This window comes from Fusarium solani, assembly GCF_023522795.1.
Source record: "Fusarium solani strain SB1 chromosome Unknown bctg00000000, whole genome shotgun sequence".
NCBI classification, from domain to species: Eukaryota; Fungi; Ascomycota; class Sordariomycetes; order Hypocreales; family Nectriaceae; genus Fusarium; species Fusarium solani.
The window spans coordinates 789,362-806,829 of NW_027072157.1; the positions used below are offsets into that span (position 1 = coordinate 789,362).

Below are 17,468 nucleotides of genomic sequence, written 5' to 3' on the forward strand. Positions count from 1 at the left end.
ATTCTCCCTCCTCCACCAAACTCCGTTCTTTCGGAGTTTTGCACTCTCCCAAAGCCCGGTTTAGGAAGTCGGCTTGGCCGAGTCACCCTCCTTTACTGGAAGAAGCTCTGCAGCGTCGTCGGCCTTTTGCTCGGCAAGCCGGACACTGATACCGGCGTGTTGAGCATAGACCCGTAGACCGATAACACACACGGGGTTCCATGGCTCCTTCTTGCGCTGCTTTCGAACTGAGCTGTCGTTGCTGCCCGGCTCCGAATCCTCATCGTCAGATCCCGACTCGCATTCCGACTCTGTGTCTGAACTGTCTGAACTGTTGGCTTCCTCGGAATGAGCTTCGGTGGCCGGCGTTGAAACGAGCTTCGACTCCGTACCCTGGTTCCTTGCGCTTCTTTCCATCGGGGGCGAGTTTGAGTCCTGCGAGGGCCTTCGTGACTCTCCTTCCTTCTTCTCCTCGACATTCTCCCATGTTTCTTTGTCTGATCCAGTCGGGGCCTCAGACTTGGCCTGATCTTCCACAGGGTCCTTGAACATGTCATCAGGCCAGAACCCAGGTGTCGGAATTTCCGACGTTGACAAACTTACCTTTCCTGACCCACCACTTACCTTCTCCAGGATCGCATCGTCGTTGCTTTCAACTCCCTTGGTCTTCTCGCTCATGCAACTGTAGTACTCAGTCTTCTTCAGCACCAATGCCTCCTCGATTTTCCTCCTTGCGTCGTCCTTTTCCTTCTCCTCCTTCTGGGCTATCTCCCGCTTCCGGCTACTCTCCAGCTTTTCCTTCTTGTCATTCTCCCGCTTTTTGCGAGTAGCCTCATCCTCGTCCACGATTCCTCCCTTGGCATGCGCAAGGTCATGTAACAGTCCGACTTGTTGAAGCTTCCGAGGTTTCTTGTCTGCAGCTATCTTGACAACCTTCTGAACTGTGGGTCTAAACTCTGCGTGCTGGGCAACAATCTTGGGAATGACTTCGTAGGTTCCTGGCTCGAGTTCGACCTCGCAGTTGGTTGACCGTGTACTAGCTTCAGGGATTGTTCGTGTCTGACAGATCGGCGTGGCATCATTGACAGACTTGAGAAGAAACTGAAGAACGAACCTATACTGTCCTTCGAGTCCGTTGAAATATCTCTTGTCAAGCTGGTTGTGGTTAGTATTCAATGAGGGCTGTTTGTGAAGGAGAACCCACCTGTGATAGGGCGATGACCACAATGCCTTCTTCTTTGACCTCTACGATAAACTTCTTCTTGAGGTAGCCAGAAAGCCATGGGACGTTGACGCTTGTCCACTGTTGAGCTACAGTCCATCGCTTATCAAAGACTCGGGTCCGATGGATCCAGACAAAGTTGTCAAGCATGTCGTTGTAGGACATCCACCAGGAACCATCGTCACCAAACCGATATCGCAACTTCTGGATCATGTGTGAAGTCCACTCTTTGGACCCATCTGACCAAGGCCCATGCCAAGCCCCTTGGCCTCTGTAGTTTCTGCTTCCCCAAGGGTTCCTACAGACCGTCAGTATGAATGTTTAGAGGCAGAATACTCAAGGGAAAGGTGTTAATAAGCTGAACGGCGTACCGAATCTTGACCAGGCGCACCTTGTCACCCCTTTCGTCCTCAACCTCAGTCGCTTTGAGAACAGAATAGGCATGGCACTGGACGATGCCATTGTTGCAATCTGTCCCTAGACGACACGCGGATAGGCTGAAGACGAACTCTGAGTCCTCGGTATCGGACACCAACATCTCACGCCAGAGCCGGTCCTTGCGAAGCACGCTGTTTGCCTGCATCATAGTGGCGACACCACCAGTAAGGTCTTCGACAGCGAGGCATGCCCACCCACCCTCCAAGGCCTCGTAGTCGCCATGAACCTTGGCAAACTAGGCCTACTCAGTCGTTGTCGTATGTTGTTAAAGGGGGATACTTACTGCTTTCTCAAGCAAGGGGAACCAAGTCTCATTGGCGTCCTCACACTTGGCAAATGCCAGAGAGTCGGAGCCCGTCTGTTTCTCCCTTTTGTGACGACGTTCATGCTTGCCGGTTGCATCATAAGTCTCGTCTGTGTGCCAATAATCCTTTTCCTTGAGGTACAGATTGTCGTCTACAACTGTCGGAATCCACTCCCCATCCCGGAAGAAGACGAACCCGTAGACACCGCATTCCTCATTTTGTTCAACACAAATCTTCTTCATCAGGTCTTGTCGGTGTGCGATCGTGGCCAAGGCAGCCACCCACCAGCAGTCGCCTAGATGGCCTTGCTTGATGTCTGAGCCCGAATAGCCACCGATGGTGAACTGGGGATTCTCAAAAATCCACGGGATACGGTGAACTGAGCCAGGTATGTATTCGGGATCAGGGGAGGCATTGTTTTTGGATAGGCATCTCCAAAGGTTCCAGATATCGACCTCAAGGTTGTTGCTTGACAAGATCCCACTGTTCTTGAAGAATTCAAGAGACTTCTCAAGTTTCTCGGTGTTGACCACGTCATCAAGAAATCTATTTTTGAGACCGCCATCACCTTCTAGGACGAGGTTATGGAGGAGGCCAAAGAGGCAGTCGTAGGTGCGCCCTCTGGAATCCAACTCGATATCAAACTCGGGATCGCTAAACTTGGAGTTGGTGCGCTCACACTCCTTGACGATAGCGCGAACTCGATCCTTGCATTTCTGAGCAGCGGCCTCGTAGCTTTGTGCAGCGTTTCGAGACTTGGGAATTGATGAGTCGGCATCTGCGAGAAGGGACTTGTGCAGACTCCGAGGGAAAATGGATGTGACTTTGCCCGGAGCCTTGGAGTTGAACTTGTCCCAGAACTTGGACACGACAGCTTGAGGACTGAGAGCTTTGTGCTTAGCCTTTTTCTCATCAGAGGCCTTGGTAGATGATTTAGTCGACTTCGTCATGGTGTTCAAGTTGAGCGACTTGGAGAAGGAGGTGGTTCAGGTTGGGATTCGGCAACTTGGTAAAAGAATGCTTCCTTTGGAAGACCTGTAAAGAGGGATGACTTGGGACCCAGAAGTTTTCCATGAAGAATCAAACTTGGTTCTTATAGACAGAAGACATAGCTTGAGGAAGTCATCTGTCGCCCAGCTTGGCTTGGAGTCAGTTCACCAAGAAGTCGGGCGTAACATCACGATGTTGCACTTGCCGTCGGGCAAAAGAATGCCGCACCCAGGTTGAAGAGTGAATGGTCACTTAGATGAACCGAAATGGACAAGTTGCTGACACTTCTCTGTATGGGTATGCAGCCGGTGACGAGACCGCACAAGGCTGGATCCAGGGTGTCCTGTGGTGTTGCAACAGGCAGCATAACAACAAGTCACAAGGGCAATGACTGAAAACGCTCCGTGGTCACGAGCCATCCGTGACGACCTTGGCAAATGGAGGAATCGCCAATCTGCATTGTCATGAGATATAGAAGAGATGTTGAGGCACGTCGCTCATTTTGGGTGGCGAGAGGGAAGGCCAAAATAACAAGTGATCGGTCTGAGACTGAGCTTCCATGGCATGGAGGTTGAAAATGCATAAATGACTGCAGGGACGTTGCTTGTGCTGTGTTACCTATGGGAGCTAATAAAAGCCACCCAGGCAATGGTTGCCTTCCGGGAGTTGCCTTGCATTTGGTTGATTGGAGATGTGGGCGTGCAGTGCTGATGAGGTGATGTTTTCCTACCCTTCTAAATCGCATGGATGCGGGCGCAAGGGTCAAGACGAGGCGAACATGGACGCTTTTGATCGCTCAACCTTGCCTTTAACCAGTGAAGATGGCATCCAATGTCAGCTTCAGCTTCATTTCGTCGGTAGGCTGCGAGAGTCATTGAAGTCGGGCGTAACGAGGGAGAAGATGGAAACGACCGGAGATGAAGGAGGGGAGAAGAGGACGGATGAGCCGCGGTGTGATGAAAGGACTTGATGTTACGGGACTCAAGAGGAAACCGCTTGAGGGCACCTGCCTTCGTTACTTGATGCTTCAGTGTCCACCACAACTTTGGATGGTTAATCCAACTCTTCTTCAGCTCCAAGACTTCGAAAGACGGGCTGTTTAAAGGCAATTGACGGCTTTGTATCATCAGGCTTCCTCCAAATATCATCTTAAACATGATCCTGCCGAGGCAGGCAGCTTAATTAGCGTGGTAACAAGGGAGAATCTCTGTCGTTGAAGAACAACAGGATTGGATACGTGTCAACGAGGTGTTACAAGCTATCCACCGGGAAGATAACACAATGGAAACACGATATACAGACAGCTCGGGCTTTATATGGAAGTCATACACGGTGGTGACAGGTGCCCCAGCCAACCTAGACCGTCAACGGTGCGCCAAAGGCGCCCGGAAAGGGAAAGGGTTCCTGGGGCAAGTGCACGGCTTGGCTTGCCGAGAACCGGGGCAAAATGATGTAATTGACAAAAAAAAGCAAGATGGGACGAGAAACTGGAGGAGGCCGGACCCTGAAGACGCCATATATTTCATCGCCAGGTGCTCAATAACTTGCAATCATCAACCAGAATGTCCTAAGAAAATTCACCTAAAGCCAAATTCATGGCGCCCCTTTAATTCTTTAATCACTCTCCTTGTCCATCCTATGAACAATCATCCCTGCCCTGAATAACCTCTCCTCTGTCGCGGTTCTTTTGTCGACCCCGCCACAATGCGACCTTCGACCCTATCCGCACTATCTTATCACCTCATGGTCCCCGGCTTTTCCTCCACTTCAAGTTGATCTGCCCATCCATCGAGATCTTCATTCCTCTCTTCCCTCATTCATCAACTCCCCGCACATGAGCGTCATCGCGACGTCGCCCGACTCCTGTACATGTCTCGACCCGACAACCTCAAAACACCGAGTTAAACGGCCTGAATCGTCGTCTGCTCCTGTTTAAGCTGGAGCTGCTCGAGACCCAACCTCCACTGCCATGGCGACAACTCCACCAACGGTTCCCGAACCCGAGCAGCCGACTCCCACCTCTCCAACCGTCGCTACAACCTCTGCGGTTCTTTTGACGTCCGCGTCTGAATCGAGTGACGATGGTATCCGCTTGAGTCCTGCCGCTGCTCGTCGGTTTGCTCGTCGCAACCTCCGCCGTACATCACCAACTCCCGATCTCGTCACAAGCCTCGTTCGACCGCCGTCGCCTGATGCAATTTATTTCGGGGCCCAAGTCACCCAGCAGGCTCGGCAGGATATCAGGAATAGGCTTGATGCCTCATCTTCTTCGGGCTTGTTGATACCAAATGTCAACTCGGATCGCCGTTCCGGGCCCTTGCTGCCGCCTCATCCTTCTTCCCTCGGCATCCCCAAGCGATATGGCGGAAACGGCATCTTCGACATGTACTCACTGACATATGTCACCGAACCTGATCCCAACCTTCTCTGTCCTATCTGTCACGACCCGCTTGTCGACCCCGTGACGACTCCTTGCGACCACACGTTTTGCTATCTCTGTTTGCGCCAGAGCATTGACTCAAGCCCTTCTGGTACCGCCTGTCCCATCGACCGAGAACCGCTAGCATGGCCAAACTGCTTTAGTGCACCACGACTTGTGCGCACACAGCTTAACAATCTTAAAGTCAAGTGCCCATACCACGCGAGAGGATGCAAGTCAGAGGTTCGCCGGGAGGTGGTCGAGATCCATGCCACCGCAGAGTGCCGGTTCAAGGACTTTACTTGTCCCGGCACCGACTGTGACAAGAGGCTGCGATCTAAGCCAACAGATGATACCTGCCCTCATCACGAGACCAAGTGTTCCCACTGCAAGATCTCATTTGAGGCGACTGATCGGGACTTGCATCTTCTAGCATGCCCCATGAGCAAGACTCGCTGCGAGGGCTGCTGGAAGCTTGTCTATCGGAGTCAAATGGAGACACACCGCGACCTGGAGTGTGAGGGCGTTGTTGTTAACTGTCCCTATGATGAGCTAGGCTGCCCTGCAAGGGCTCTGCGTGGACAGATGGACATTCACACCTTGGGTTGCGCTTTTCACCCCGACACTCCATCCGGCATGATAATCCGATCTCAGCGGGAACTTATCCAGTCTTACGGTGACCTCGGACAACAGATCCAACAATTAAATGCTCGCCAAGACGAAACGAGCCGGCGGCTTAACGAGATTAACTCATCCCTCAGCCGTCGAGGCGGAGATGACTCGGTGGTAGGAGACAACCGCACTATCCAGGACCTGGATGCTGGCTTCGAAGAAGTCCACCAGAATTTGACCCATCTCGAGGCCCGGCAAAGTATGTGGACAATCAACCAAATCATGCCTATCCGCGAGGAGGTGACTGAACTACGAAATAATATTAACATGATCCGAATGCATGTCAACTGGCTCCTGAACCGGAGCCGAGAGGAAGGTCGCATTAGAGCGGCCAACAACTCTGGATCAGCATCAACCATACAGCGAGACAGGTCCATCGAAGGCCCCCGTCTGTCGGAGCGTCGCCGCTCAGCCAGCGCCGAAGGGGCAGATCTGCCTCGACTTTGATGAGAGAGACACGAAGTGCTCCATTCTTTTGCCCTTTTTTATCTGGCGTAATACAGGTTCGGGATACCCCTAGCATATACACAGGCATGGTGGAAAAACAATAGGAATTATGGTGTACATAGGTATTAAAATTTTGTGAATTATTATAGAGCTGGACAATCAATCAAGCAAGATGGTTATGATACTCGAGGGTAGGTCTCGTTTCGCTGTGGCAATATCTGAACTGCAGAGCTATGTCGTCAATGTCAAGAACCAAAGGTTCCGTTCTGACGTCAGCAGAGAAGAGACCTAAGTATCTAGATAAGATTCAGGCGCCTAAGCAGTGATCATTTGCTATTCCGAAGACGCGAACTGGCGATATCTCCGATGATAGTTGAAGGCGAAAGTCAAGCTTATTAGAAATTCCGTCCACGGAGCCGAATGCGGGTGGGTATTCAGACCGGAGCGGAGTTTACCTTCTTTCTGCGGAGTTTGGGCTTTTGCTTCTCAACACGGAACTACCTTTTTAACTCACTCTTGGATTATTATTATCGTTTATCGAGGATTCAAGAGAAGCAATAAAGAAATCAACCGCCATCCGGTCCAAGGCAGATTTCAAATACATCCATCCATCTATTGGCTCATCTCACTTCTTCCAGGGCATTCCACGTCCTCAAGAGACCCGACGGCACAGGCAGCTACCCGCCGCTACAGCCCGTCCAACACAGCTAGGCTGCAGCGCCACACACAGGGGACCAGTCACTGAACTACAGCGCGTGCAGCCTCACCGCCCCGCGTTAGGTGCTGTCTGAGGTGGTGGCTACCTGGTTTCCCCCACTATTACCAAGCTGCCCGCCCTCCATCATCACTTCCCTCTATCCATATCTATCTGCCATCTGTGAGGCTCGGGTCCACACAGACCTCCCACCTCAATCTTCAGCCTCGTCATCCATATTGCACTTCTCTCCTGCACCATCTTTCTTTATTCCCCTCTTTCTCATCGTTGCATTTTAATCGACGCCGGAGAACGCCGCAATGGACCCTAACGAGCAGCCTTCGTGGGCTGGCGGTGATGCCCCAGACAAGGAGAAGATGGAACAGGCAAGTTAACCTCATGCGCCGATGGAGCTCATGATGGACCGCCTGTTAACGTGCAAGGTTCAGATCCGTGCTAGACGCCTGGCCAAGCTGGGAACTTCGACTCCTGCTTCATCAAAGTCGGACGAGAACAAGGCTCCAGGCCCCGAATCGTCGAACCCGTCACGCACGTCCACGCCGAAGCCGCAGACCACCTCGACCGACTCATCACGACCCAAGATCAACGTCACCCCCTCCGCGCCCTCCTCGAGCTCCGCCGCGAACCCCTTCACCAAGCTAGTGGCCAAGACTGAGAACCAGAGCGAGCCGTCAAGCTCAACAGGTAGCTTCCGTGTGAATCGTAAGAGACAGGCTTCTGAGATTGACGACGCTGTTCCAGCGGGCCGACCCTCTCCACGCCCTTCCAACTCTCAACCCGAGTCCGACGAGGCCTATGCCGACCGAGTCCTGTCCCAGATCTTCCGCATCACTGTGGACCCGCACAACATGTCCAGTCATGGACACAGGCTGGTGTTCCTCCCAAACCTGAACCAGGAGCTCAACGACTCTGGAGAGCCCTTGAAGCTTTCAGCCGCTTCTTTGGATCAAGCGCTCATGGAGGCGGCTGGAGCATGGCCTCAGGATAAGCCTCTCATGAACTACTTCTTGCCTTGCTGGAAGCGGGCTGTGAAAGCAGCTACTCAATTCAAGGCCACAGAGGGACCCCGGTTCGAGGTGCATAGCGAGGCAAAACGGCTGTGCATGAGCAACTGCCTGTTCGCTTTGACCATGCCGGATCTGTACGGGTGAGTAGAGCGGTAACTCTGCGGAAGCCAACCCTAACAGCCATGTGTAGACGAGACCCAGACCCAAGGCATGACACACTTGTGCCGTACCTCCTGAAGGGTGTCCTGGACGACAATGGCCTATGCTTTAACTTCATCCAGGAAGCTATTAAGCGGTTTGACGACGATGACGCCATCCCAGCCCTGTTCAACGATGCCATGGTTCAGATCTCGAGTAAACTTGGAACCTTGTCCATGAATGACGATTACAAGCCATACGTCCAGGTGCGCCTCATGAATGAAATGCCGTCAACTACACGGCCGTAGCTCTGACATGATTGATAGGCGATGCTTACATATGCGCGATTCCCACGTCTCATCGTTAACTTGGCTAAACACTCTTGCTTTAATATGGCGCAGAGCGCCCCTGGCATCGAGAAGCACACTCTTCTCGGCCCATTTTTCCGTCTCTCACCTCTCCAGGGCGAGGCTGTGAAGAGCTACTTCCCGGGACCCCGGTCCCTTGATAAGACCAGGATCAGTACTGCACAAGACGCCCTCCGCATGGTGTTGCGGGCACACCAGGATGATCTCTTTGTGATTACAAACGCCTTCATCCGAGCGGGCGCTGATACTCGATCTCGGACATTGGACTGGTTTGCTTACATCATGAACACAAACCACAAGAGGAGGGGCATGCGGGTTGATCCGAGGGAGGTTGCCTCAGACGGATTCATGATCAACGTGACAACGATTCTAGACCGGTTCTGCGAACCTTTCATGGATAACGACTTCAGCAAGGTGGACAAGATTGACGACAACTACTTCAGAAAACAGCCGCGAGTGGACATCAAGGATGAGACGAAGATCAATGCCGACCAAGCCCACTCGGACAGCTTCTACGCTAACAAGGTGCCTGGCGAGGCCAACTTCATCTCGGAGGCCTTCTTTCTCACTCTTGCGGCGCATCACTATGGAAGCGAAGCCTGCAACTCACAGCTCAAGGGCCTGGATCGGGACCTTCGGTATTTTGAGAGTCGCATCGAAGCGATGGAGGCGGAGCGTCCCAGGATGGCCAACGTTCCTGACCAGGCGCAGCGGCTAGAGGCAGCCATTGCAGCCCACGTAAGGACGCTGGAGAATGCAATTAGCAAGAAATATGCTATCGAGGGTGTGCTGCTTGACGAGCGGATGCAGAGTACGTCTTTGCGTTTCATGCGATATGTGGCCGTCTGGTTGCTGCGTCTGGTGACTCGATCCAAGTACAAGCCTGGTCTGGAATCGTCAGAGATTAAGTATGTAATGTCTTTTCTGGTGTCTTTACCATGTGCTAACCTGTTAGGCTTCCTCTTCCTGCCGAGAAATCAGACGTGTTTTCATGCTTGCCGGAGTACACCCTCCAGAACATCGTGGACAATTTTACTTTCCTCTTCAAGTGAGTGTTTCCGTTGTATGCATGTCTCAGCCAGACTGACCGGTTATAGATGGATCCCCAAGATTCTTCCTAGTGCGATTGGAGATGAGATGATTGCGCTCTGCGTGACGTTCCTTCGTTCAACCGAGTACATCAAGAACCCCTACCTGAAGTCGTCATTGGTTTCGTTGCTCTTCTCATCCACCTGGCCACTGATGCATCTGAAGCGTGGCGTGCTCGGTGACCAGCTCGTTGGCAGCAAGTTCGCCAATGAGCACCTTTTGCGAGGATTGATGAGGTTCTATATCGAGTGTGAGTCAACAGGCGCCGACTCTGCCTTTTACGACAAGTTCAACATTCGATATGAGATTTTCCAGGTGATCAAGTGTGTTTGGGTGAATGATCACTACAAGCGCCAGTTGGCACAGGAGAGCAAGTGAGTTTTCGCAGGTTAAATTGGCTGTATGGGTGGCTAACAAGGACAAAGGGTCAACAAGCAGTTCTTTGTTCAGTTTGTTCACATGTTGCTGAATGATGCCATTTACGTCCTGGATGAAGCTCTCACAAAGCTCACCAAGATCAGGAGCCTCGAGAGGGAACTTGAGGATAGGTTCCTGTCACCAGAGGATCGCCAGAAGAAGGACGAGGAACTCCAGCAGCTTGCCAACACGGCCAAGTCGTTTATGCAACTGTCCAACGAGACGCTCGAGATGATGAAGCTCTTCACCGAGGCTATGGGCGAAGCCTTTACCATGCCTGAGATCGTGTCGCGTCTGGCAGGCATGCTCAACTACAACCTCGAGACGCTGGCTGGCAAGAAGGCGGCTGCCGAGCTCAGCGTCTCCAACAAGGAGAAGTACCACTTCCGTCCTGTCCAGATCATCTCGGACATTGTTGATATCTACCTCAACTTGGAGGACTCGAGCGTCTTCATTGACGCTGTCGCCGCCGATGGACGCTCCTACAACCCTGAGGTGCTCAACCGCGTCAGCCAGATCCTGACATCCAAGCACCAGAAGGAGCCGGCCGAGATTGCCCGCTGGGACAAGCTCAAGCTCAAGTTTATCGACGCCAAGCTCCAGCTCGACCAGGCCGATCTGGACCTGGGAGAGATCCCGGCCGATTTCGAGGACCCCATTATGGGCGACCTCATGACGGACCCTGTGCTGCTGCCCAGCAGGCACATCGTGGACCGTTCCACCATTGTGCAGCACCTGCTGAGTGATCGCAAGGACCCCTTCACTAGGCAGCCCATGACCATCGAGGATGCCATCCCGCAGCCGGAGCTGAAGGAAAAGATCTTGCAGTGGCGCGACGAGAAGATAAAGGCGGCCAGGGAGAAGATGAAGAGCGAGGCTATGGACACGACTGAGGATTAGAAGGGTTGTCATTAAGGGGGGGTTAATGAGTGCATGTGGTTGTTTAGGGGGACTCATCGAAGGACGGATGCATGCATACTTGGCTTTGATTTTTCTACCATGGGTTTCCACAGCGCAGGAGGAAAAGGGGATGGACCTGGCGCGGGAAAGCGGTTTACGACTCAGTGATAAGAACAGACAAACAGACCAGATTATGTATGTGTATGCCCACGAGTTGCGGTCTACGGGCCGTGACATATGACCAGGTAGATCATGATGCCTTCTTAAATATGCAATCACCAGCGTCGACTCTAGACCATGCCAACATCCTGTCTCCAGGTCGTGTCAGCATTTCTCTATCTCGTCAACTATTCTTCAGCCATTCTCCAGCCGATCTCGGGTATCTCCAACGCAGCCCCTGACTCCTATCCGATCTCACCAAATGCAGTCACTTATGCTTCCACAGCTTTCTCCCCCTTAAACTTGGTGACGACCTGCTCAATCTCCTTCAAAATCACTGCCTTGCGCTCATCGGCACACCAGGCTTCCTCCACGCCACCACGAACAATCCACGCCCAGTCCTCGATAGACAGGTTAAAAGTGTCTTGCACGCGACAGTAAACCTCCTGAATGTAGGCGCCAAAGTAGGCCGGGTCGTCGCTGTTGACACTGAAGCGAACACCAGCATCAAGGAATGCGCGCACAGGGGCATCGGCGAGGCTGGGCAGGTTGCAGAGGGCAACGTTGGACCAGGGGCAAAAGGTCAGAAGGGTCCTGTTCGCAGCGAGGGATGCCAGAAGCTCTGGATCTTGAGCAGCAGCAAGACCGTGGTCAATACGCGAGACACCCAGGTGCTCCAGAGAGGCCGTGATGAACGAAGGGGGTGCCTCCTCGCCGGCGTGCGTAGTGAGGTGCGTGCCCGTTTTGGCGACACGGGCAAAGACGTCAGTGAAGAGCTCGGGTGGGTTGTCCTTTTCGCTCGAGACCATGCCAAAGCCCGTCAGAGTGCCATCAGTGAAGTGCCCGCGCTCGAGAAGAGTGTCGACAAGACCGTGAGACTCGGGGACTGGGAGATGACGAAGTATGCAGACAATTAGCTCAACGGTGATGTCCAGCTCCTTCTCAGCACGGCGCTTGGCCGCCGTGAGGCCCGCGATGACGGTATCGTAGCTGACTCCACGAGCAGTGTGCGCTTGAGGGTCGAAGAAGATTTCGGCATGGCGGACCTTTTCCTCTGCAGCTTTGCAAAAGTAGGCCCACGCAAGACTCTCAAAATCCTGCTCTGTGATGAGCACACTCATTCCCAGGTAGTAGTAGTGCAAAAAATCATCGAGGCAGGTGAAGCGTCCATATCGCTCGCGCAGCTTCTCAGGGGAAGCATAAACAGGGTCATCGGGGAGAGAAATGCCATTCTTTTCAGCGAGCGAGAAGAGGAGCTCCGGCTCTAGGGTGCCCTCGATATGGAGGTGCTGCTCGACCTTTGGAAGAGCGATGAGGAAATCGTGAAGCGGGGATTTGCACATTTTTGATGCCTGAAAACACGGCCACTTGTCGTATGATGCTCTGATAAAAGATTTGGTGGTTATGGCTCGCTTGAAGCCTTTTGAGCGAGCTTGTTGCGTCGTTCCAACTTGGTTGTGATGGTAACCCAAAAACTCCCCAAGTGTGCGTCAATATCCCCGTTCAAGCAAAAGCCCCGACAAGATTGTGCGCTCGTGACCAGATCGAGTTTTGATAACTCGTTAAGCTCGAACGATGATTAGACTCCCACGGTCCGATAGGAGGAAGCACGGCCGCGGGAGCACCCGGCCCGGTTACAATCATGGTAGTAAGTCCGGAGCATACTGTACTGTAGGTAGTCAGAGCTGAGATGGTGGACGAGATGCTTTCCGAGTTCCTGGATAAGAAACGTGGCCCGTCTTCTGGCTGAATTCTGTCCAGAAACATGGCAAGTCTGTGGGTAAGCTCTCGGGAACTAAGCAACGTGTGAATATCGTCACCACGTTGTTGGGCGTTGCAATCACAAGCCTTCAACGTTGTGGCTTGGGCTGGCCAGGGCTGGAACGATGTGTCGTCCGCAGCTAGAAGGGCGGCGCCTCTGACTGGCGCTGGAACCAGTGCCGAAATCTCTCACTGCTTCTTCCCACTGATCATCGCTTCAAGTGCTGACGGCGGCGTCTAGTCCGAGTCTAGCGGTTAGCACATGTCGCTCTGCAGCATATGCTGGGGCACATGCACAATTGAATCACCGTAGCAATCCTAGGCTTGAAACTGAGCGAGCCTCGCCAGAATCCACCTGAGTGAGATCCTTGGGATGCGCCAGAGCCTGAGATGGTGGCCCACTCCCATACGACGAGGAGGATTCCTTCCTGTCGTTCCCGCCCCAGACCCAGACCCAGGGACAGAACGACATCCATCACATCCATCGTCGAGGCTTGCACCAACCCAACTGCAACTGGGCTGGGCTGGGGTGCTACTGCACTGTATGTACCAACCAGCAGCGCCTCATCCTGTATCCATCGACTCCTATCGTGCCATGCCATGCCGACGGGTCATCGTCTGGACCTAGGGGATCTAGGGACAAGGGACAGGGCGCAAAAAGCAAACCACCAACAAGGGCAAACATTCCCGTTCCGACACCCGCGCAAAAAGTAAAACTGTCCCCTCCCTGGGAGCACACATCGGACGGAGGCAGGCCAAGGTGACGATGGCTTGCCGGGTATTAACAGTGCATGCGGTGCGGTGCTGTGCGGCTGCGGCGAGTCAAGTTGCTCATCCACATCTCAGATGCGAGAGTACCCTTACTCGAGTCGAGTCCTCGGCCGGTCAGCTAGCGTCAAGCAGTAAGGTAAGTGCAGAGATACGTCCCCGAAGCTGCGTCCCGCCCTTCCTTCGCTTCTTGCCGGACACCGCCGCTCCGGATTCCCTTGAAAGAGACCTCTTGGTCGACCCCACAAGAGGGCTTGGCCCCTTCCGTTGGTCGCCGGATCGGCCGCTGTCTTGAGTCGTCATGGTCGGGCGGGACTGTGATCTGACGGGTAAAGGATCAACAGAACACCACGAGCTGTTCCTTGGCGAGCCTGTCTCGTCCTCTGTTAGTCGAAGCTTGACGACCGAAATAAACTAGATCCCGGCCTTGTCAGTCACCATGTCCTTGCCCTGCCATGCCATGCCCGGTTCTGCCCTGCCCCCCAAGCCATCCAAGCATAACGAGGCACGATGTAACAACGCCGTTGTTAGAAGCAGCAGCCCGGTCAGGAGCGAGGAATGGTCACTCAAGGCACCCGCTTCAGAGGCTTGATGCCAAGTTAGCCCGTCCTGCCGCCATTCCGATTCATCGTCTCCTGAACATGGATCATGAGCATATGTACATGGGATGGGGTATGAGGGGATTGAGTGAGCAAGCAAGCAAGCAAGCAACTCATTCACTCAGCCGATAGTAGCAGCAGTAGTAGCAGCAGTAGTAGCAGCAGTAGTAGCAGCAGTAGTAGCAGCATTAGCAGCAACAGTATCAAGCACCCACTGGGATCGAAAGATCTCGGCTCGTCGTCCCCCACAAGCCACATGCGCGCGCACGCGAGTCGCGGAATTCCTGCCAACTTCCCCCTCTGGTCCTTGATTCGTCTCGGTTTCGAGCGAGCACATAACCTCATTGCTGATCCGCCTACCCGTGCAAGGGTGCGAATCGGAACGGCTCCCATGATCGGTACCAGACGCATGGAGATTCACGACATCTGCGTCGCGTGGCATACACTTGTGCTGCCTGCATACATAAGAATAAGCAAGTCTGCCCTCTTGACTGGACTCGCGCACTCATATCTGCCCGGGGCTGGCTGAAGTGCGGGCATGTTCGGACAGCTTTCAACAACCTGTGGGTGCGAGTATAACGTAAGAGTGAATATGGCACATGCCGCCTCCCCGTCTTTCTCAACGACTCTGCGCTGCACGGCTCGGTTTCAGGCATTGCGGGGGTTGGCGGGATTTGTACCGCTGTGGTGATATCGAGGAACGAGATCCGTGCCATCGTTGAGCATGTGTCGTCGGGGCGTGGGCCCGGAGTATCATCTTGTCCTCGGAATGCCATTCTTCGATTGCTACTGTCGAATGCCGAGTAACAAGGGAACCGAATTCTGCCATGTCGGCCAGGACTCATCTCAAACCAACCCCCCACGAAGCCGTCAAAATGTTCGAGGCTCAACTTTTGTTGCTCAGTGTTGTCAAGAGCTGGCAGTTGTTTTCTGTGTTCCAGCTGATAGCCCACTGATCGTCCAAGTAATTTGGCGCTCGCTGAGAAGCAGCAGACCACTGGCGTAGACCCCAATCCTGATGGGATTCCCTTTGAGGACTAGTCCTGACACCTTCGTAGTGGCGCCATCTGGTTCATCCTCTGGCCTCAGCAAACGGCACGGATACCTATAGCAGCCCATCTTATCATATGTCTGGGCCGTGCTCTGTCGATCTCGCGATTGCGAACCGGCAACTTCAACCTCGGAACCCGGTTCTGGTAACTCAGTCGCCCAAGCCATCAAGAGCAGCTTCTGTCTCATGTCCACTCGAGCCGGCCGACATCGCGGTCTCTGTCGAAAGGGGCTATACATGTTAGGCCCAGGATCTGTTCACGGAGCTCGTTTTGCGAGCTTGGGCCATGTGGAACAGCGTACGTAAGCTCGTGGATTTAAACAAGCCTGCAACGTGCTGCGGGAAGTGGGAGCTGCGTGGAAATCAAGCCCGGTCAAACAGCGGAGGGAGACCATCCCAGCCATTGACGGCTAGAATGTCTCAGGAAACGACTAGCGCACAAACACCCGGCGGAGACTAATAAGCGGAGGTCAACTGGACCAAGCTCTGTCGGCAGTTTTTCTGGAGCGCGGGTTGACACCAGGCGACTGATAATCGCTCGGGGTTTCCAGCTGCCCGGAACTATTGCCCCTTTGCTCTCTCGTCAGAACTCTTTCTTCGGCACAGCACATGAATGCTGCTTTTTCGGGAAACCGTGCCATTTTGTTGAGAAACTCCCTCGGCGGATGCATGTGCATTAGGGCCCTGCGATGGAGATTAACACGGGCACACACAGCTAGACTCAAGCCCGCGCCCGAGGCGGCTTATCCTAAAGCCGTACTCCGTAATGCGCGAGATATCATACGCGAGCGTTGTGTGTAGCACGTGGATGGCGGTGTCGTCTTGAGTGCCAGCTTCGCCTATCCGACCAGAACAGTCACCTTCCTTCCGGGCGGGCTTGGTCCGAAGACCGGGTTGTTGGATGGTCCCGATGAGATAAAGGTCCCTGGTAGGAGTCGAGTGGAGCCTCGCGGACGGCAGAGGGAACGGCACGGCGGGATGAAGTCGTAGGAGTCCAACCAACAAGTCGGTTGCGTATCATTGGCCAGGGGATTGCAGTTGACAGCTCGTTCAGCGCGACCTTTGAAACCAAACCTTGACCACTCGCCGTTCATCTTGAATAGGAAGGGTGGACCGCCAGATCCAAACATGCCAGGTACCTCGAGGACAGGACAGGACTCGATAAGGCGTGATTGCATGCATGGCACCGTTGGACGGCACGGCTCCATGAGACGACGGGCTGCGATAATGGCTTGTTCAAGGTGGCTGTGGCTAGCAAGGGCGGATGGGATGGGATGGAGAAAGTAGACGACAACGACGGCGGCATCGCGCTTCCGCGTTCCATCCAATTGACCCTTGTCAGGGTCACGGCCCACAACAGCCGCAGGGACGGCGCCCTTTTCCCTTCTGGCCTCAGTTGGTAAGGCCAGGGACCGCCGCGGATTTGTTCTGTTGTTCTCGAAAAGTTGGCAGCATCCTCGCCAATGTATGGGGTACTCCACAGCTTCCATTCTCGTAACTATGGCTCATCTGGTGGCATGATGACTCGGTCCCAGTGAGCTGCCGTACGTGATGGGTCGCATGGCATGCTTTGTGGCGGGCGTGCGGCTACTGGCGAAGCGACGACGAGGGTTCTCGCGGCTGGCGGCTCACAGCATGCGCTGAAATGAATTGACGGGCCGATGAAACGGATGGTTGAATACCCAAGTCGGCGGTGGACATGTTTGATCGCCAACTCCATCCGTCCTCAGGTGGCCATTGTTGCAGCAAGCAGGGGGTTAGAATGGTCAGTGTCGACCTAGTTGGCGATGCCCCAGACGCCGGGGTAGCTGTGTACCTAGTCAGCAACAGGGAGGGGAGACGAAAAGCTTACCGGAAGCACTGTGAGAGTAAACGGCGAAGGAGAGTTTTCGTAACGGACGGCAGGGGGGTTAGGCTGTATATCGGATATTCTGTGTCGTGTCGTGGAGAGTGAAGCTGTCCTGTAGATGGATGTCAGAGGGAAGGAGCAGGGTAGATATCCAGACACGCACCTGTCAATCAAC

At 53.8% G+C, this 17,468-nt stretch overlaps 5 protein-coding genes across 5 annotated transcripts; 2 read left to right on the forward strand and 3 right to left on the reverse strand.

The window, feature by feature from the left end:
• Positions 1–60: 60 nt before the first annotated feature.
• On the reverse strand, positions 61–2,894 carry MRS44_000250 (uncharacterized protein; the record flags this gene model as incomplete). The annotated part of the gene is made up of 4 exons (XM_065623957.1): positions 61–1,134; positions 1,184–1,499; positions 1,573–1,874; positions 1,923–2,894. 4 exons carry the CDS (start codon positions 2,892–2,894, stop codon positions 61–63), a joined length of 2,664 nt encoding a protein of 887 aa, XP_065479693.1.
• Positions 2,895–4,903: 2,009 nt separating this feature from the next.
• Positions 4,904–6,472, forward strand: MRS44_000251 (uncharacterized protein; the record flags this gene model as incomplete). Its single annotated transcript, XM_065623958.1, has 1 exon — positions 4,904–6,472. The coding sequence occupies one exon, from the start codon at positions 4,904–4,906 to the stop codon at positions 6,470–6,472; it is 1,569 nt and encodes a 522-aa protein (XP_065479694.1).
• A 1,113-nt stretch (positions 6,473–7,585) lies between these two features.
• Positions 7,586–11,106, forward strand: MRS44_000252 (uncharacterized protein; the record flags this gene model as incomplete). Its single annotated transcript, XM_046278758.2, has 6 exons — positions 7,586–8,334; positions 8,385–8,598; positions 8,659–9,608; positions 9,656–9,748; positions 9,798–10,163; positions 10,215–11,106. 6 exons carry the CDS (start codon positions 7,586–7,588, stop codon positions 11,104–11,106), a joined length of 3,264 nt encoding a protein of 1,087 aa, XP_046129620.2.
• A 431-nt stretch (positions 11,107–11,537) lies between these two features.
• On the reverse strand, positions 11,538–12,608 carry MRS44_000253 (uncharacterized protein; the record flags this gene model as incomplete). The annotated part of the gene is made up of 1 exon (XM_046273256.2): positions 11,538–12,608. One exon carries the CDS (start codon positions 12,606–12,608, stop codon positions 11,538–11,540), a length of 1,071 nt encoding a protein of 356 aa, XP_046129619.2.
• A 1,906-nt stretch (positions 12,609–14,514) lies between these two features.
• MRS44_000254 (uncharacterized protein) lies at positions 14,515–16,934 on the reverse strand (the record flags this gene model as incomplete). Its single annotated transcript, XM_065623959.1, has 6 exons — positions 14,515–14,848; positions 14,899–14,954; positions 15,074–15,309; positions 15,347–15,675; positions 16,205–16,369; positions 16,444–16,934. 6 exons carry the CDS (start codon positions 16,932–16,934, stop codon positions 14,515–14,517), a joined length of 1,611 nt encoding a protein of 536 aa, XP_065479695.1.
• Positions 16,935–17,468: the final 534 nt, after the last annotated feature.